This window comes from Cannabis sativa, chromosome 2 (genome assembly GCF_029168945.1).
Source record: "Cannabis sativa cultivar Pink pepper isolate KNU-18-1 chromosome 2, ASM2916894v1, whole genome shotgun sequence".
Classification (NCBI taxonomy): Eukaryota; Viridiplantae; Streptophyta; class Magnoliopsida; order Rosales; family Cannabaceae; genus Cannabis; species Cannabis sativa.
The window spans coordinates 55166201-55186506 of record NC_083602.1 but is presented as its reverse complement, the minus strand read 5'-3'; the positions used below and the strand labels follow the sequence as shown (position 1 = coordinate 55186506).

General features: G+C 29.8%; 4 protein-coding genes across 4 annotated transcripts; 2 read left to right on the top strand and 2 right to left on the bottom strand.

The window, feature by feature from the left end:
• The first annotated feature begins 5240 nt into the window (after positions 1 to 5240).
• On the top strand, positions 5241 to 6337 carry LOC133034377 (uncharacterized). The gene is made up of 2 exons (XM_061109455.1): positions 5241 to 5954; positions 6039 to 6337. Exons 1-2 carry the CDS (start codon positions 5381 to 5383, stop codon positions 6335 to 6337), a joined length of 873 nt encoding a protein of 290 aa, XP_060965438.1. The 5' UTR covers positions 5241 to 5380.
• Positions 6300 to 7408, top strand: LOC115720538 (uncharacterized). The gene is made up of 2 exons (XM_030649682.2): positions 6300 to 6827; positions 6915 to 7408. Exons 1-2 carry the CDS (start codon positions 6384 to 6386, stop codon positions 7368 to 7370), a joined length of 900 nt encoding a protein of 299 aa, XP_030505542.2. The 5' UTR covers positions 6300 to 6383; the 3' UTR covers positions 7371 to 7408.
• A 1180-nt stretch (positions 7409 to 8588) lies between these two features.
• LOC115720537 (uncharacterized) lies at positions 8589 to 11030 on the bottom strand. Its single transcript, XM_061109454.1, has 9 exons — positions 10902 to 11030; positions 10648 to 10728; positions 10463 to 10555; positions 10154 to 10342; positions 9763 to 10047; positions 9594 to 9659; positions 9376 to 9486; positions 8919 to 9278; positions 8589 to 8825 (listed from the first exon to the last, which is right to left on the bottom strand). The coding sequence occupies exons 1-9, from the start codon at positions 11028 to 11030 to the stop codon at positions 8589 to 8591; spliced, it is 1551 nt and encodes a 516-aa protein (XP_060965437.1).
• Positions 10905 to 13425, bottom strand: LOC133035009 (uncharacterized). Its single transcript, XM_061110637.1, has 2 exons — positions 12786 to 13425; positions 10905 to 12050 (listed from the first exon to the last, which is right to left on the bottom strand). Exons 1-2 carry the CDS (start codon positions 13014 to 13016, stop codon positions 11121 to 11123), a joined length of 1161 nt encoding a protein of 386 aa, XP_060966620.1. The 5' UTR covers positions 13017 to 13425; the 3' UTR covers positions 10905 to 11120.
• Between the last annotated feature and the right edge of the window lie 6881 nt (positions 13426 to 20306).

Below are 20306 nucleotides of genomic sequence, written 5' to 3'. Positions count from 1 at the left end.
TTATCCTTAAAACACTTAACCCTGTATAAATGATATTTCAACTAAGTGAAATGAGTACTCAATCATTTTTCTCGTTCGGTTAAGCTTGAAGGAAATCATCCTTTGCTTACTATTCGCCAGATAGAAGCTATAGATTCCATATTTATGTTAGCGCTCCCACTCAATCGTACTACCGTGTTCCCAAAATGTATGTATTGCCGTGACCAAAAATTAGGCTTAATTAACAAATCAAAGAACACGAATAACACTCTTGAGATTGAGCCTAACCATATCAGGATTTCGATCATGTGATCTAGGATCAACTTATGATATTGAATTGAATAGATATTTACGGTAAGTTTCAAAAATCTATTTCAAAGTTCAATATCGGTCCATTCCAATGCATACTCCATGCATCCAACCTGAGCTTTACTTTAACCTATGTTCTGGAAAGAACATAACATTTCTCCAAATGCAAGTAAACTCTGTTGTAGATTGTCATATCAGTGAAACCCAGTGTTCTGATAAATCTAGGAATACTTTATTCACATAGTCATGTTTACTTTCCACTGTGTTGACAACACAATAAACATGATCAAGTATGTGAAAAGGGGTTTGGATGAATTTATAAATCAAATAGATAAACAATTGATTAATTGAACCAAAACATACACAAATGAATGAAAAATACTTCTGTTACTTTATTGATATTGAATAATCTGGATTACATTAAAATAGAGTTTTATTTAGGGCATAAAACCCAACAGAATATGCCTCAAATAGAGATACGAGAAAATTAACCAATTCTTACATTTTATGAAAAACTGAAACTGTATATGCTGAAAGGCCCAGTAACAGTCTGTGGTTTCCCTTTCCACCAAAGAAGTAGAATTTATGGCTACTACAAAAGCATTCAAGCAAGCATTATGGCTTTGGGGAATCCTATTTGAATTGAAACAATTAAGAGGAGGAGTGATTGTGTACTCGAATAGCCAGTCATCCATCCATCTTTCCAAGAATCTAGTTTATCATGAAAAGAGAAAACATATTGATATAAGACCCTATTGGATTAGAGAAGAGAAAAAGGATGGATTTATTGAATTAGAGAAGGTCAAAAAAGAAGAGAATCCTATTGATGTTAGAACTAAGGTCTTAACAGTAAACAAGTTCAACCATTGTTTGGACTTGATCAATCTCAGAATTAGTATACAGAGATGTTCCACCAACCATGATGGTTGCATTCCTTCTTCATCATTGTAAATATTTTAATTTGAAGAAACTAGGAGGAATGTTTGGTATAGTTCCTCAAATGAAAAGGTCTCCAATAGTTGTTCTTGTTATGGAAAGTTAGATTTCTTCCATAAGGGTATTCCTAGAAGTCTATCTTGATCATCTGAAAGAAATCTCGTGGAATGATAGATGTCATCCGGAAGGGCGTTCCAAGATGTCTATCATGTCCACCTGGAAGGAGTCTTCAGGAAAGATAGTCTTCCTCTGGAAAAGTGTTCCAGATGGCTAGTTGTTCCTTCTTGGAAGGGAGTCCCAAATAGTCGACTCCAATTGTCTCTATTCCTATCCGAGAAGACCCTTTAGTGTATTCTTCAGTTCTTAATCCCAGAAGTGTATGCTTCATCTGGGAACACTTTAACTTGTGCTGACGTGGAGATTCTATTACGAGGAGTTTGTTAAGTCATTGCTAACTTCACAAATTAGAACTTGCAGTCATCGACTTTAGGATCTATATATTATGGACGTATAAATACCACCAACACTTATCATTTCAAAGAAGAACGAGATCAGACAAGTTTCAAGAGGTGATCTTGAGAGAGAATGATTGAGAGGTACAGAGAGAGAGAGGTAGAGAGAAAAGAGAGTGACTAGGTTTGAGTTTTGTATGAAGAATATCTTCTGTAGATGAAGAAGATTCTTAGGTAAGAGTGTGACAAATAAACACTTCTTGAGGATCCAACAGAGAATCGATCTTAACTGTATTGTACCATGTTCATGCCCAATCAATAAAGAAGATTTGGGTAGTGTTCCAGAATTGGAGTAGAGCCATAGATCACATCTATCTATAGGACTTGAACTAGTATGTATCCTTGTGTTGATTTTATTGCTTTATCATTTCTGGTTTTAATACTATGTTCATCTCTGTTAAATCTTCGATTATTGTGTGTGAATTGTTAATCTTGTCATTACTAATTGTTTGTCGATTAAGTTTTAGTTGATTTAATTTTACGCATTAGTTGTAATTTTTCTACATTTTAAGTGAGATATAACAAGCCCAAAGACACATGCATGTTAGCACGAATTGAAGCACAACGGAAAAAATTCAATAATAATATCAATGATATTGATTATTAAAATTCTAATAGTTATAATATTTTTATATATATAATTATGTTTGTAACTATAGTTTTAAAACTTTTTATTAGTTTTAAAACTTTTTATTAAAAAACTATAGTTTTAAAACTTAATATAAAATAATTGAAACTATTAAAAAAACCATATATAATCTGGTTGTTGTTTTATTAATTGTAATAAAAAAGTAAAATTGTAGAGCATGAATTCGAACTTGTATAAAAAAAATGGGCTTATATATTTTTAAAAAAATGAATCAGCTCAAATAAAGTACGGCACGAATACAAACATGGCATAAAAATACTAGGCCTTATGTTAGATATTAAAATTCTGTTAGTTTGTTAATTTATGTTGCATTTTTTCTATGCTCTGATAACACTTCTATTAACATTTTATCTTTGTACTCTTCTTATATATAGTAATACTCTAAACATAGTTCTACCCTTCCTATAAACAGTTTCACACAGCTCCCCTCACCATTCTCTTTTCTTTAAGAACAACTCGAGTGTATTCCTTGCTTTGTTAATTTACGTTGATGATATACTTGTTGCGAATAATAATAAATTTTTGTTCTTTCTTTCAAACAATTTCTAGACAGTAAATTCAAACTTAAAGATCTAGGTCCTCTTCATTTTTTTCCTTGGTCTAGAAATTGCTCAAAATAAAAGCAAAATATGTGTATCTCAACATCCTTTTGCTTTATAACTTTTATCTGATACAGGATACTTAGGTTCCAAAGTGTCTTCAACACCTATGGAACCTAACTTTAAGCTAAACAAGGATGCTGGCGACTTATTACATGAAGCAACCTCTTATCGTAGTCTCATCGGTAAATTTTTGTAAGGAGATTGAGGTCCATTTAATCACCTATGTTTTTGTTATTAATATTAATATATATTATAATAAATTGTATTTAAAAATACCACACTTAACAAAAATAACAAAAATTGGAGTTAGGAATCACTCAAAATAAAACTATAAAGATAATTAAATTATAGAAGACAAATGAATATTGAGATTATATATGAAAAATGTTAAAGGTGAGAAATGAATATTGGGATAAAGAGGAGTGCTAGGGAAACTCTCTTTTACACTGTTTTTTTAATTAAGTGACACGTGTAACCTTCTAAATTATGTTTAAAAATAATTGTAATTATGCCCTCATTTAATTTTTATTAATGATAATTAAAATGAGTCATTTCATTTACTTGCTTTTTTTTATTTTTAAAACTAAAAATTAATTTTTTTTATTTTACTGATAATTAAAATGTGTGATTCTATTTACTTGTTTATTTGTTTTTCATACAATAAAAAAACTTAATTAAATTATATTTTTTTATTTATTAAAATTTTGTTTTTTAAAAGATAGTATGTACCACAATGAATCATTCTTTTAATTTTTTATAATAAATATTAGCTATTTACTTTATAAGAAATGGAAAAATATTTCTTTTGATAAATTTGGCACCAATATATATTTTTTTTTTTTGCTTCGTATCTTTTTTTAAAAAAAAAAAAAAATCATGTTTTTTGTTTTTTTTTTCATTCCCTTAAATTGCTCTCAAATTTCTCTCTAACCAAATATGTATATATATATATTAAATCAATTAGTTTTTTGTCTATTCATGAAAATAATTTTTTTACTTTAAAAAATAAAATAAAAGTAAATCGATCTAACACATATTATTAAGGGAAATTTTTATATATATACATTATATACATTAATATTACAGAAAAAACGTTAAATAAAAACAATCCATGGGTATGCCGTGACACGTCATCAAGCTTACCGTGATTAGCTTCAATAATTTTGGAACCACCGGCGATGAAGGAGACGCGCCCACAATTCCATATTTCTCGGCCATCTCTGCGCGTGGTTCTACTGTTTAAAACAGAAAGCTATAAATACCATAGGAATAATACACGAAATCGAAAAACAGAAACCAAACCAACCTTGAACGAAAAAACACCATTGACGGAAAATAGAGACCTCGACGAATCTGAAAATTAGAGAATCGATCATCATATCTCTCAAAACTGTTGCTGTATACAACAAGCAAATCATCGTCTCTCTAATTCGACCTACAATTCAATCGATCAATAAACCTATGAGCTGATCACAACAAACAAAAAACGAAAACCAGAAATCGTTGCTTCGAGGAAGAAGAAGAAGTCCGTCAACTACAACATCGAAAACTAAATCTGAATAAGGTACCTATTATACATTACGATACATACTACTGCTTATAACACATTACACCTTCCAATTCCTGAAAACACCTAAAAATCCATCATGTTTGTTAATTCTGTTAAACATGATTATTTGACAATTAATCAGTACTAATCAGATAGTTTACCAGTTGTAATCATAACTGATAGTAAACTAATCAATACTAAGTACTTTAAAAAATACAGTACACTATAAACCTTCGTAATTGTAATCGCTCCAACATTATAGTTCAACATATAGTCATCTAATTCGTAAAACTGCATATAAACCTTACTATAATAAATATAAAATTTAGTTTATGAACATCACACCTATTACATGTTTATTATTTTTGTATATACATAATGTTTACTGTATACAATACTTAACATGATTAAACTAAACAAATCACGCAGGAATATGGATGTTAGAACAGTGATTCTTTTTTACAATGGAACTTGGGTTGACAAAACAACATACGTTGATTATGAAGTCGAAGGTATACTAATTCCAACAGATTGTTCACATTATGAGCTTTCTCACATAGTATACGAAGCTTTGAATTTGGACAGAAACAAATATACGATTGATCTTCAATTTCAAGTAACTGAAGGCATACCACCAATAAGAATCAAAGACGATAGTGGATGCAAGTTTTATGAACAAATACAAAGGAAAAATGATGATGAGACCAAATATCCTATTTGTGTTAACATCTCAACATCCACAACCGACAATGAACACAATGATAGAGTAAACTATACCTACAATGGGGAAACTAGTTTACAAACAAGGCAACTGCTACCAACAAGAACAGAATATGCAACAAAGATGGCAGATTATGTGATTGAACAAACTCAAAAATCGATGGAAGAAAGCTCCGAAGAAAATCAAATAATTTTAAATCCTCAAGTTGCTGAAATACACATTGGCCAAGTTTTTGCAAACAAGGAAACCCTCCAACAAGCAGTAAGCCTTCACTCAATAAGATACAATCAACCTTTCAAGGTAAAAAGATCATCAAAACTAGACTATAAACTAGTCTGTATTGATGATAACTGCAACTGGACATTCTTAGCATCAAAACATGGAAAGACTGACATGTTTATCATAAGAAAAATAGAGCATACTCATACATGTTCATTGGACATCACTTCTGGAGACCATCCTCAAGCTACAAGCAACCTGGTTGGAAAGGTTATAAAAAACAAGTTTGTAAACCCAAAAAGAGATTACACTCCAACAGAAATTGTGGATGACATGGCAGATGATTACAGTGTCTCTATATCTTACCAAAAAGCATGGAGAGCTAGAGAAAAGGCAATTGTGGATGCTCGTCGCTGCCCACAAGAATCATACAGTGAGATACCATCAATTTTATACATGATGCAAATATCAAACCCAGGTAATAAAATACTTCGTCAACATAAAGTACTAATATGCTATATAGGTATTTATACTATAAACTAATTGGTTACTTTTGAAACAGGAACAATCACAGACCTAGTAACAGATGAAGATAACAAATTCAAATATCTATACTTTGCAGTAGGTGCTTCAATAAAAGGTTGGCAACACTGTACACAATTAATAGTCACAGATGGAACCTTTTTGACAAACCAACATGGAGGCTTTTTGTTGATAGCAAGTGCACAAAATGCAAATAGACATATATTCCCACTTGCATTTGCAGTAGTAGATTCCGAAAATGACAGCTCTTGGGAATGGTTTTCAAAAAATAAAGGAAACTTATGGCGAAAGAGAAGGTCAATGCATCGTATCAGATAGACATGAGAGTATACTAAAAGCAGTAAAAGAGACCTTTCCAGATATAATGCATGGGGTATGTTGTTACCATTTGATGAAGAATATAAAAATGAAATTCAAAAAAGGAGGTGATGAGCTCAAGATTGCATTTAATAGTGCATCTAAAGCTTACAACATAGAAGATTTTGAAAAGAGCATGCAAGACTTGGACAATATAGATGTAAGAATAAGAGATTACTTGGTGAATGAAATTGGTGTCGAAAAGTGGACAAGACTATATGGCATGAACAGGAGATACAAAACAATGACATCAAATATTGCCGAATCAGTCAATGCAGCCTTGAAAGCAGTAAGAGACCTACCCATCGCAACTCTACTAGAATGCCTACATTCATTGGTGCAAAGATGGTATTGGGAAAACAAGAATAGAGCCCAAAAAACTACAACAACACTGGCAAAAATACCTGAAAAAACATTAAAGAAACAAAGAGATATGAGTTTAAAGTACAAGGTAATTATGTATACAGAAAAATAAAAATTGCTTACAAACATATTTACTCTGTTGTAAACTTAATAATCGTTTACTTGATTAATACAGGTTGAAACAGCAAACCTTCTGGTATACCAAGTACACGACAACAACAGATCTCACATAGTAAACTTGGAGAATAAAACATGCAGCTGCCAACGATTTGAATATGATGAAATGCCTTGCTCTCATGCAATGGCTGTACTAAGCAAAAGGAACCTGTCTTGCTACAAATATTGCTCATACTACTACACGAAAGAAGCTTTTATGGCAACATATGAAGACAGTATACTCCCATTAGGTGAGGCAACATCATGGAATATACCAGATTTAATAAGAAATATTGTAGTCCTCCCACCTAAACATAAGAGAGCTGCCGGAAGACCAAAGAAACAACGATACAAAAATGGACTTGAAGCAAAAGCACAAGTGGTATGCGGTCAATGTCGCCAAAGAGGACACAACAAAAGATCATGTAAAAATGACCCAGTACTAAAACCACCAAGAAAAAGAAAAAGATCATAAGATCCTGAGGTAAAATAAATAAATGTTGGTAACCATCAAACATGGTTACTAAATAGACAGTATACAAAAACAATTTACAATGATAATTGTTAGTTCATAAAGCTTTTCAATGTATTAATACAAACTTTTAATAAAATGATTACAATTCGCTTAGATTCAAGTAAGTTTTTTTTTTTTGCCTCCTCTATATGAAATAAAATGTTAAAAATAACAAGTTACCAAATATATGTACAGTTACTAACTGTAATTTATTTACAACCATTTTAAAGGTTAATAAACCATCACATTGGTTTATACCACTTAGAATGGTATACAGAAATGTCATTGGTTTATAAGATCAAACAAAATTAAACAAAAATCACATAAAAAAAGCCAGAACACTAAAACTAATTTCTAAATCCAAAAAATTAACATATTGTCTCACAGAAATACATAACATAAAAACTGCAAACATACTGTGCCAGTAAACCAAAAGGTTACTTCAAAATTAAAATAGGCAAGAGTCTCCTTAAATATTATTGTTCCAAACAGTTTCTTAAACAAACACAAACATAAACCTAAAAACAAAACAACATGACATAAAAATACACATAAAGTTCAAAAAAATGTAAACTAGGTTTCCAACATGTTGTTCTATTACAGAAATCTATGGCATCCTTCCTGGATGCTCCGAAGTAGACTCATACCCACCCAACTCCTTCTTCTTTACATGAACAAACAGATCAACACACAACTTCTTACGAGTGAATGCAATGTCCAACTTCTTAGGAATCTTATCAATCAATCCATGCATAAAGAAATGAGCATACTTTATGATAAAAACACCACAATCACTACATCACAAAAATAAACCCATAGCAATTGTCAGATAACAAAAAATAAACAATAACATAGAATCATAAATATAAAAAAAAAAAAACAAAGATAGTTACCTATCCTCTTGTTGTGGCAAATTATCAACCACGACAATATCAAACGCATCAGTATCTTTTTTACCTTGCCAGTGCTTACTACTCCTGTCAATATCTTTTCTCCCCTCATAGAAATTAACATGTGACAGTAAGATAGGAATTATTACAGCAAATGCACGAACAAAACTCTCTGAGTTGTTCTTGTACCTCCCAAACCTCATAGAATTATTTAACACTTTTAAGCATCTCATCTTAATGTCAAGAATACACAATATCCAATGAGCAAGAACAATCACGTTAACAGGCATTAGTAGAAATCAAGCTCAGCCCAGGGTTTATTGCATAACATATAAAAACCCGCTATGTATGCAGCTGCCTTAGAATCCTTCTTAATCGAATCAACATTTTCACCACTTGCAACAAACTCATTATATAAATCAAAAATTTGAGAAGCAAAGAAGCAATCAGTAGTATTACCAGAAATTTTCACAGACTGGTCATACTTTAACTTCTTTCTCAAATAGTAGAAATAAACATCAATATGCTGCAATAAACATAAAACAATCCAAAGTTATAAACAAATATACAGAAAAAGTATACAATAAACAAAAAAATATATATATAATAACACACTAACCGAGCATGACAAGTTCTTCCCAACAGTAAGCAAATCATAGAACCACATCTTATCATCAATTTGACAAACCACAAAATCCAATGGAACCTTAAGCTTCCTATGACATTCTTTAAACTTCTTCACTTTGTTTTTATCATTAAACCCAATCTTAAACCATTGATCAAAAGATTTAGCTTGCACATCATCAATCACATTGAAAAAGCCAAATCCAAAAGTACATGATCCAGGACGTCCACCTTTTGGTTTACCAATACTACCTGAACCAAATTCTGTGGTATATGGACTGTTGTATACAGAACTAGGTTTCCTCTCTCTATTTCCAACTGTAGGAGTTTCTTCCTCCAATTTTATAGACTTTTCCTAGCATTCAAAACAATTACAAACAAATAAAAAAAAAAGTAAGTGAAAAGAAAAAAAAAACAAACTACAAAATAACATAAACAAAATAAAAATAAACCTTTTTCAAACTGTCTTCATAGGAAACCAAATGATCATTAACAACCTCCATGGTAGATACAGAAAAGCTTTCTTGAGAACCATGCTTCTTCTCAACACCAACAACATCAGTCTTAAAATATCATGCAAAAAAAAAAAAACAAAATATATGTAAACATAGTAAACCAAAAATCAATACTCAGAACATAAACAAGAATAACAAAAAAAAAGTAAACAAACCTTGTCCAACCCATAGGTAGATAAAACATCAGTATTTGTTGCCTCTAATTTATTTAAAGACTTATCCTAAAAACAAAAAATAAAAATAATTAAACATGACAAAATGATTCAAAATATAAAATAAACTAAATAAAAAAAAAAAGTATACAGTAAACAAAAAATGACAAACCTTTTTAATGCTTCCCTCATAGGCATCAATCTTTTCATTTATAATCTCCAAAGCAGACACAGTGATACTATCCTCAGTGCCTTGACTATCAAACAACTTTCCCTTACTAGCAACACCTTCAACATCATTTACACTTGCATCTACATCAACTGCTCTGCCCTCAACATTATCTTTATTACTCCCATCTGCAACATCTTTTGCTTCTTCAGTATTCTTTCCCTCAACATTGTCTTTATTTGTCCCATCTGAACCAATAGCTTTAACAGCATCACCACCCCCCAAACCCTGTAAATATACAAAACAAACATAAAAAAACATTTGATAGAGACAAAAAACAACATAGTAACAAATCATCTAAATAATGAAAAACCTAAAAAATAAATAAACTTGCCTGGTCATCTCCACCATCATCTTCATCCTCCTTAGATTTTTTAACAACATCCTTAAATAGGTCATGATCATCAACAACCTGTTCTTCATCATTCAATTTATCAGTATTCTTTTTTTCTTCAGTAAACCAATCAGGTTTACTAGAAATAAAACTCATAATATCAAATGAAGGAGCATCATCATTAAAAACCTACAAAAAAAAAACCCATTAAACAATAAAAACATTAATAACATAAAGAAAAAATATTCAAAAAACAAAAAATATTCAATAAACAAAAAACAATATAGTAGTTTACAAAACAAAAATAACCTGAGTATATTGAATATTCTCATCGAGTCCAACAATTTCAATTGCATCTTGACTTTTCACATCAAAAACTTCAACATCATTTAAATCATCATTCTTGCAACAAAAAAAAAAACCAACAAAATAACATATGAAAAAACAAAGAAACATCTAATAAACTAATAAATAAACATAATCAAAAAACAAACCTTGCCATCGCTCTCATCAGGACTATCATTTCCATCTTTAGAAATTTTTGCATTTTCAATAGCTTCCTTCAACTCATTAAACTTCAATTCCATAAAAAAAAAAACCAAGCCTTCACTGATCTTTGAGTCAATATACGACTGAAGACTTAACTGCAACTCCTTGAATCTACCCTCGAACACATTATTCAATATTTCAATAGACTCATCAGTCTTCTTTTGCCTAGAAATAAACTCCTTCATCTTACGCATCACACCATCGACATATCAAACCCACCAGTAAACTCCTTCTGTACACCAGAAGATCCAACTCTATCAACATTAAACTTTGAGAATGGAACATCATCAAAGTCATCATCTGACCCTTCTCGGCCAATAAACTCCATTCCAGTAAGGACCAATAAACCATTCCTTTCATTTTCAGTAGGCACAATATGTTTTCCTTTCAGCTAGCAAAACAAAAAAAAATAATTAGTTTACAAAATATAATAAAAACAACAAATAAACAATTTACAAAATATAAAAAATACCTTATTTGAAGATAGAACTTTCTTCTCAACTTCACTTGAATTTGGATTTCCAATACTCTTCCATCTACAAAACCTATATGGTTTACCAGAATCATAGGAACAAAACTTTGCCTTCAAGCACAAAGGAATGGTTTCATACAACCAAACCAAAAATGCAAAAGGTAAACCAGGAAGTTTATAAGATCGAGGACCCTTTTCCAAATGTTTCCCTTTAACCTTAGCAAGAGGCTTAGCAACACCTTTTCCCTTCATAACACCCCTCAGACCAATCTTTAAATTGTGCAAAGTTAATTCAAACACTGGTATACCCCATGGAAAACTACCATACTCATCAACCCCAATTATGTTCAAAATCTCAACAGGAACTTTTTTTGAGTAAACGCTACTAATCAAACAATTAGTAACAAGGTACAAAACAGCCATCTTCACAGCATACTCATCTGACTTGAAATCACTATACATAAACCTATGCTCAACAGCACTAACAGTCACTGTCTGATCACAAAAATATCGATCAACAAAAGCATTTTCTCTGTGTGTATACTTACTCAAATCGGCATCACCAACACACAGTAAACCAGAAACAACAGCAAACTCAGCTAAACTGAATCTGAAATTCTCATCACCAAACTTAAACCACATTTCTTTTTCATTTTTCTGATATACCTCCCTATGTAAGGCATTATGAACTAATTGAGACTGAAAACCAACAGGATGGCTATCCAAAAAATAACCAAAACAAGTACCACGAAACAACTTACGTTGATCTTTAGTCAACTTGGAATTAATATTTTTGACAACAATGTTATCCTGATTAGGGAATAACATCACTTTTCCCTGAATCTTTTCACCAGGCTTGAAATATAAATCCCATTCCTGTAAAAAAAAATGATATACAAAGAAATCGACACATTAAACTAAAAATAAACATCAATAAACAACTTCACAGTATACAATAATCATTTAAATTTGTAAACCAAAACTTTCCACTGTAAACAAAAAAAAATACACATCAATACCTAAAAAACTATAATAAACCATAAACATACAAAGATAAACCAGTAAGCTTAAACATAAACCTAAATAAACAAAATCGAAAAAAAATTAACAAATAAACTAAAAAACCAATAACAATAACCTAAAAACAAATAATCAAACCCTATAATAAACAAAAACAAAAATATATTTGTAAACCAAAACTTTCCATAGTAAACAAGAAAAATACCCATCAAAAATCTAAAACACAAAAATAAACCATAAACATACAGAAATAAAACAAAATAAACTTAAACATAACCTAAATAAACAAAATCGAAACAAATTAACAAATAAACCAAAAAAACACATAAACAGTAACCTAAAAACAAATAATCAAACCTATAATCAACAAAATAGATTACAAACATCATGAAAAATAACAAAACAAAAACAACACCCAAAAAACCACAAATAAAAACCGACTACCATATAAACCAAAAAAAATATTACAAACAAACATCAAAAACATTTAAAAACATAAAACAATAAACTATAAAATCTAAAAATAAATTAAATCCCTAAAAATCGTAAACCCAATACAACCAAATAAAAAATTAAAAATCATAAAAATACCTTCAAATCATTACGAACTTCAACCTCCAAGTCTTCACTATCATAATCCTCAGGCAAATCTTCAGCAACTTGCTTCATCTTTTTCACATTTCGAACATCTTCTTTCTTCACTTTATCAACAACTCTTTTTCTCTTTTGCAATGCCGAGCCACGGCTACCATCCGATGATCCACCAGAACCACCAGAACGATCAGAATCATCACGATCTCCATCATCAGAGACATTTTCCATTTCTTCTTATCAGCAGCTACCTTTACAGAATGCGAAGGAGAAATTGAAGAACGAGTTTTAACCATTTTTTAGGTTTACAGATGATAATAACAAGGCAATAAACGAAAATGATGCACTCAAACTCTCTTGCTAACACGAAAATAAACCACCCCAAGAAGAAGAAACCCTAACCCATATACTCTGTATAAAACGAAAACAGAGAAAAGAAAGCTCAAAATGAATATTTATAAAACAAACTTTACCTATTTATACAAACACTTAAAAAACCATAAAAATGGTAAAATACAATATAAAAATAAAAAAAATAATGATTACAATCCTCTAAAACCGTCCATAATTTGAATTACACATGCAAAAAAAGTGGCGCGTGAACAGTTGAACACTGCAAAATGGAAGACGTGCAGGACGTGATGTGATGACGTCATCACACATCACACGTCCCATTCAGTTTTTTTAAAAAAAAAATGAATTAAATTGATAACGGTATAAAAAACGGTACATTTTGATATATAAATGACAGCACCATATTTTTGTAAAAAGAGTGCAATTAAAGTACTGGAATGTAAATTTTCCTATTATTAACTAGGCATAATCATATTTAGTTTATTTTTTGTCTTTTTTTTGTTTCTTATATATATATATATATATATATATATTATAACATGAAATAAAAAAATAATTTAAAGAATAATACAATATGGAAAAAAAAAAAAACTAATGCAAAATTTGTTGAAAAAAAGAAAGAGTTAGTATTTTTTATTTTTATGACATAAAATAGTACATATTTATTATAAAAAAGAATTTAAAAGAAAAATGCATAGTGGTGCATATTGTTTAGTAAAAAAATAAGAAATTAATAAAATAGTCCTAAAAAAAAATAAACAAGTAAATGAGATAACATATTTTAATTATTAATGAAAAGTAAAATGGGTATAATTTTTTTTTGCTGAACAAAAAGGGTATAATTGTAACTATACTTAAACATACTTTAAAAAGTTATACGTGTGACTCATTTATAAAGAAAATGTAAAAGAGAGTACAATATAGAGTGGACTTACCATTTCTCTGTGATAAATATGAAAAATGTTAAGTTACGTGTTAATCTGTGGTGTGCGAAAGTAGTATATTACTATTAGTGCAATTTTTTTTTTTTTTGAAAGAATTATTAGTGCAATTTAAATATCAAGTCTTATATATTTTGATTTAATAAAAGAATATAAAAAATTACTAATCACTCATAATGCGTCACATCAGTATAATATTAGACGTAAGCAATGCTCATTATATATAAGAAATGCTAAAGGACATTATTAATATGTAGCACCCTCCTACGTATTAATATCGATATTAGTATTATTAAATATCGGGTCTCATATAATTTAATATAATAATTTTATAAATTATCGTTAACTAATAATAAAGTGACATGTGTAGAAAGTATTAAGTATTATTAGCATTCAATAACAATGCTCATTATATATATGTGGGGATGTGACGGATAAGATACGACATCGTGGAATTCACGGTGGTGATTTTGTAGAGGACGATGACATTTTTTGACAGATTAAAAAAGTGATTGATTTTGTCCTTTGTGAGGTATCCCTCGTCTACCAAAATATTTACCTAATTAAATTTCAGAATGTGTGCTTTCTACTAAACTTTTGCTATTTTGTCTTTTGGTTCAGAATAATAGGTAAATTAATCCTTAAAAAGAAAAAAGGGTAACCTTCTTTTGGGGAAAAACATAAAAACATACTACAAATTATTTTTTCTTCTATTTGTTAATTAAATTATTATTAGAAACGGAATTGGCTAATAACAACCAAATTTTAAGCATTTTAATATATAGTATATACCACCGACTTATATGATTGATCCTCTACATTTAAAAGAATAATAATTGAATTGTGATTATTGAAAATACACACATGATTAAGAGTGTAAATGGATTAGGCTGAATTTGATCCGACCTGATTTAAATTATATGAGGATTTGCTTCGCCCCACCCAGCTAGAGATGATCTGTGATCGGATCAGATTCGGCCCAATTTATTCGGATCGAATCTAATCCGACCCGACTTCTTTTTTTTTTTTAGAATTTTAATTTTATATCTAAAATTATAATTTTATATCCATTTTGATTTTACATTGGTATTAGTTAATACAATATTATATTTAGTATTAACTTGGATTAATAGATTGTGTAAAGATAATAAATTTTTAATAAACTCGACCCCAACACCAACTACAGGTTAGGTTCGGGTTGAGGTTTCGGTCCGGGTCTCGGGTCCGGTCTGCGTCCTTAGTTCGGGTCCCGGGTCCTAAGTCTAGGTCTCGAGTCCGAGTTCGGGTCTCGGGTCCAGGTCCCAGGCCCAAGCTCAGGTCTCGGGACTCGGGTACTAGTCTTGGTCCCAAGTCTCATGTCTAGGTCTGAGTCTGGGTCCCGAGTCTCGGGTTCGGGTCTCGGGTCTCGGGTTCGAGTCTCGAGTCCTTAGTCTGGGTCTGGGTCCCGGTCTCGGTCTGGATCTCGAGTTCGGGTCTCGGGTCCCGGTCGGGTCCGGGTCTTGGTCCCATGTCTGGGTCTAGGTCCAGGCACAGATGTCGGATCTCGGATCTCGGGTCTGGGTCTGGATCCGGGTCTGGGTCCAGGTATGGTCCCATGTTCGAGTTCGGGTTCGGAATCCGAGTCTTGAATTAAGTTTTTTTAATATATTGAAACCGTATGTGATCAGATCTAATCTAAAAAAAATTAGGTGTGGCGGAGCAAATATGATCCGAGATCCAACAAGTATTCGAACATTTCAGATGGAGTGATCCGTCAGATCAGAGCTCCCTGCTCCAACTAAATGGATCTTTTTGGCATGCCTACACATGGTTTACTACTATTATTAGGGGCTTTTTTATTTTTACATTTCAAAATATTTTTTTTTAGCATTGCTATTAGGCACTAGTGGTGCCTAGCACCTTCTCGACATGTCGCGTTGCGATTGGCTAGCGATACTCCCTAAAAGTTATTATATTAAACTATATGGGACCTGATACTTAGTTGGACCAATAGCGATATTGACACATAGGAGGGAGCTAAGCACCACTGATGCCCTTTAGCATTTCTCTTTTTTTTTTTTTTGTATTTTTACGAAATTCCATATAGAACCATAGAAATTAACGGAGCAACCTAAATCGCAACTAAAATTCGTATAGCAATTTACATAGAAACCACCAGAAAAACTACCAGAGAAATTAATATTTAAAAATAAAAAAAAAAGTAAAGAAATAGTATATAGAATAATTTTCTTTATTATGATATATTACTACTTAAAGAAAAATAATAAGCATTTTTCTTGTTCAACCACAAGTTAGATGATATAATATTTATTATTTTTTTAATTTATACACATTCATGCATGCCAATAAACGGTTTGTTATGTGATCTCGATGCCAATGTCAATATGATTTTGAGACTAATTGTATAAAGTTGTTATTATTGTTATTTTTATTATGGTAGACAATTGCATATGCTTCTGAAGTTTATACTAACACACACAAAAGAGTGATGGGGTTGTTACGGACTTTACTACTTTAAAATATTATCTAATATAAAAAGAAATTTATAATGTACAGTAAATATACTGATGTATCTTTATTTATTTTAATATTTAAAATAATTTTTAAGTTAAATTTTTTTATATAGTCATGTATATTATAATTATTTAATATATCTTATAAAATTTTGAAAAATTTTGAAAAATTTAACTTGTTGAAAATAGGGGTTCAAATTGTGTGTTTCACGCGTCACTATTTTATTTTATACACACGTGAAATAAATTATTTGAACACTACTTTCTATATTGTAAATTATTCTGAATTTGTGAAAATTTTATGAGATATATTTCTTAAATAATTATAACGTATATGAATATGAAAAAAAATAAATTGAAAAATTCTTCTAAATATTAAAATAGATAGAGAGTGCATCAGTACATTTATTTTAAAAAGATATATTGTAAAAATATCCTCTAATATATATTAACATTTTTATTTATGGTGTTTTTTTCTTTTTTTTATTAATAATGGCAATGAAATTTGAAAATAGTTCAGTTTTCATATAACAATCAATTACCATATGAATATTTTCATACATATGTCTATTAATTGATTTTTCTCAATATATTATTTAGCTTTTAAAAAAGGGTATGTTTTGCAGTATTCACATTGATTGTTAAAAAAAAAGACTCATGATTAGTTGCTCAACACCAAAAATTACCAAACTAATAAATGAAGATAAATAGCGATATAAGTACCCAAAGTTTTATGTCTGTAAGTGGCATAAACCTAATATTTATTTTTAGCGGGATAAGTATCTAATGTGTTGGAAAATTGTTGTGCTCCAATAGAAATATCAAACCAACATGATTACAACTTAATGACAAATAACACAAAGGACAAAAATATAGATTAAATAATATTACACGTGAATCACAATATATATATATTATATATATAAAAGAGATGTGAGAGAAATCTCAACACCACATACACCACAAGTGTATAATAAGGGAATCACAAGTGTATATAGGAATGGGAATGAGAATAAGAATAGGAATAGAATGGAGCAGAAGTTTGGCTATGGAACACAACTCATTACTTTTCTATTTATCTAAAAATCTACATGTGATAAGACAACTTCTTGTTCTAGATATTCAACAATTCAGTATTGTATCAAATTATTATATTGTAAAAAATCAGGTCTAAATTACTTGATCACCAAATTCTCCACAAGTAGATCTTCTGTCTATACATTTTAATACATATATATTAGAAATTTTTACATGAAAAATCTATTTTACACAATTTATTACAAATTTACTCACACACGCTTATGACTACATTTTTACTTACAAAGTTGCTTTTATTACACAAATACCACTTAGTCATCATTCCATCCATCATCAATCAAATCCTACTCTCTTCCCTTTCTTTTTTCATTTTCTATCAATCAATCCATCATTTCACTCTCTTTTTTTTTTCTTTTCTTTTTCTTTTTAATTTTATTTCAGTTTTTAATTTTTTATTTTTAATTTTATTTCAGTTTTTAATTTTTTATTTTTAATTTTATTTTCAGTTTTTAATTTTTAATTTTTTTTTCCATAACAATTCTTCTTTTATTTTTATTTTTAATTTTTAATTGTAAAGCTAGTTTCTTATATATTGTTGCTTAGGTCTAGGATTGACTTCTATCAATCAATCCATCATTTCACTCTCTTTTTTTCTTCTTTTCTTTTTATTTTTAATTTTATTTCGAGCTTTTTAATTTTTAATTTTTAATTTTTATTTCAGTTTTTAATTTTAAATTTTTTTACATAACAATTCTTCTTTTCTTTTTATTTTTAATTTTAAATTGTAAAGCTAGTTTCTTATATATTCTTACGAAGAAACCGACCTTGATAACATATGGAGCGACTGTGTAGAGAATAAAGCCAGAAAGAGTATAGAAATCATTGTGCTTCTTATGTATGTTTGCTCAACAAATAATGCAGAGATTTCATTGTCAACGTTTCTGGGAAAAAAGCTAATGTTGGTGCTGATGTTCGAACCGAGGTTTGTTTTCGGTTTCTTTTTGGTTTTCTCCCATATTTGAAATTTTACACCTTCTATATGTATTTGAAAAGAAAACGATCTAATTCATGCTTATAGTAGTATTGACGTGAGTAGAGTTATAAAATTAATATTAGAAAAGTATTAGGACAAACATGATTAAGATTTATGAGTAAAGGTGGCAAAGCTAATAGATTAGATTAACCTGGCCAGCCCCATTTTTATATCATCAATGGGTAACAATGAGATCTATCATGGATGTTGATGTTCAAAGAGTTTTTCCTGTATTTTAGTTTGTATACAGTTGTTTTGTAGTTTTATTATAGTTTTGCTACTTGCATATGTTATTTCACTATAAAATTAATATGCAACTATTTGCACAAAACTTACTATGTATAACTACTATTTCTTAGTCCCCATCAAATTAAATTCTTGCATAATATATAAACTATCATAAAACGATAATGCAACTATAAGGCAACTATTTGCACTTGCATACAGTTGTTTTGTAGTTTTATTATAGTTTTGCTACTTGCATATGTTATTTCACTATAAAATTAATATGCAACTATTTGCACAAAACTTACTATGTATAACTACTATTTCTTAGTCCCCATCAAATTAAATTCTTGCATAATATATAAACTATCATAAAACGATAATGCAACTATAAGGCAACTATTTGCACTTGCATACAGTTGTTTTGTAGTTTTGTTATAGTTTTGCTACTTGCATATGTTATTTCACTATAAAATTAATATGCAACTATTTGCACAAAACTTACTATGTATAACTACTATTTCTTAGTCCCCATCAAATTAAATTCTTGCATAATATATAAACTATCATAAAACGATAATGCAACTATAAGGCAACCAAAACAAAAAATAAATCAAAATGCAACTGTATATAACGTAGATGTATTATTCATGAGGTTTTTTTTTTTAATTTTTCACATCATACATTGTTTTGGATTTAGTGGGAGCTCCAGATCTGTTTGTTACAGATCTACATTTCATGAATATAGATTTCGATATTAGGGGGAGTTATTTTGATCGAAGAAAATAGAAAACAAATGTGTAATTTCAGTTTCTTCACAGTTTTTTTGATTTTTTTTTCGTCATTTTTCAGTTTAGATCATTGCAGGTATTCTTTTCCAGTTGATTTTGCCAGAATTAATAGTTGTATTTTTCTCGTTTTGGTTTCATTTTGGTTGTTTTGCGGTTTTGAAACGAGCGCGTATTTTCATCTTCATGGTTCGCTTCCGTACTGTTGAAGGCTTAGTGCATGTGGTATTTTTGTAAATATTTGTATGTGGACTGTATAAATGTTTAATGGGCCGGCCCAAAGTATTTTTGTAATTTTTTTTCCTTTTTTGTATTTTTTTGTTTTTTTCCCTATATATTAAGAGTAATGAGCATTAAAATAAATGTAAGCTAAACTTTATTTTCCTTTTCTAGAAAAGACTGTTGAGTGTTGAGTGAGACACTTGAATTTTGTTTCTCAAGAATTTCTAGGAAAGTAGACATATATGTACAAATATTGATTGTTGCTAAACTTTGTCAAAAATTAAATTAGTTTGTTTTATATTGACAGGACAGGTATAACATCATTGTTTTACTGTACTAATAAAAATAATTAATTTTTTTTTCTTGTTACATTGGAATGGTCATTCCTTCCTTTTTAAAATGGAATA

What these genes read in the sequence shown, in the direction of transcription:
- LOC115720537 (XM_061109454.1), bottom strand. Translation starts at nt 11,030, where the DNA reads ATGGAGTTTATTGGCCGAGAAGGGTCAGATGATGACTTTGATGATGTT. An exon ending in ATGAGGGAAGCATTAAAAAG is followed by an intron (nt 9,660 to 9,762) that starts GTTTGTCATTTT and finishes TTTTGTTTTTAG; the next exon opens with GATAAGTCTTTAAATAAATT. An exon ending in CTACCTATGGGTTGGACAAG is followed by an intron (nt 9,487 to 9,593) that starts GTTTGTTTACTT and finishes TGATATTTTAAG; the next exon opens with ACTGATGTTGTTGGTGTTGA.
- LOC133034377 (XM_061109455.1), top strand. Translation starts at nt 5,381, where the DNA reads ATGGCAGATTATGTGATTGAACAAACTCAAAAATCGATGGAAGAAAGC. An exon ending in GATGCAAATATCAAACCCAG is followed by an intron (nt 5,955 to 6,038) that starts GTAATAAAATAC and finishes CTTTTGAAACAG; the next exon opens with GAACAATCACAGACCTAGTA.
- LOC133035009 (XM_061110637.1), bottom strand. Translation starts at nt 13,016, where the DNA reads ATGGAAAATGTCTCTGATGATGGAGATCGTGATGATTCTGATCGTTCT. An exon ending in AAGTTCGTAATGATTTGAAG is followed by an intron (nt 12,051 to 12,785) that starts GTATTTTTATGA and finishes TTTTTTTTACAG; the next exon opens with GAATGGGATTTATATTTCAA.
- LOC115720538 (XM_030649682.2), top strand. Translation starts at nt 6,384, where the DNA reads ATGCATGGGGTATGTTGTTACCATTTGATGAAGAATATAAAAATGAAA. An exon ending in ATATGAGTTTAAAGTACAAG is followed by an intron (nt 6,828 to 6,914) that starts GTAATTATGTAT and finishes TGATTAATACAG; the next exon opens with GTTGAAACAGCAAACCTTCT.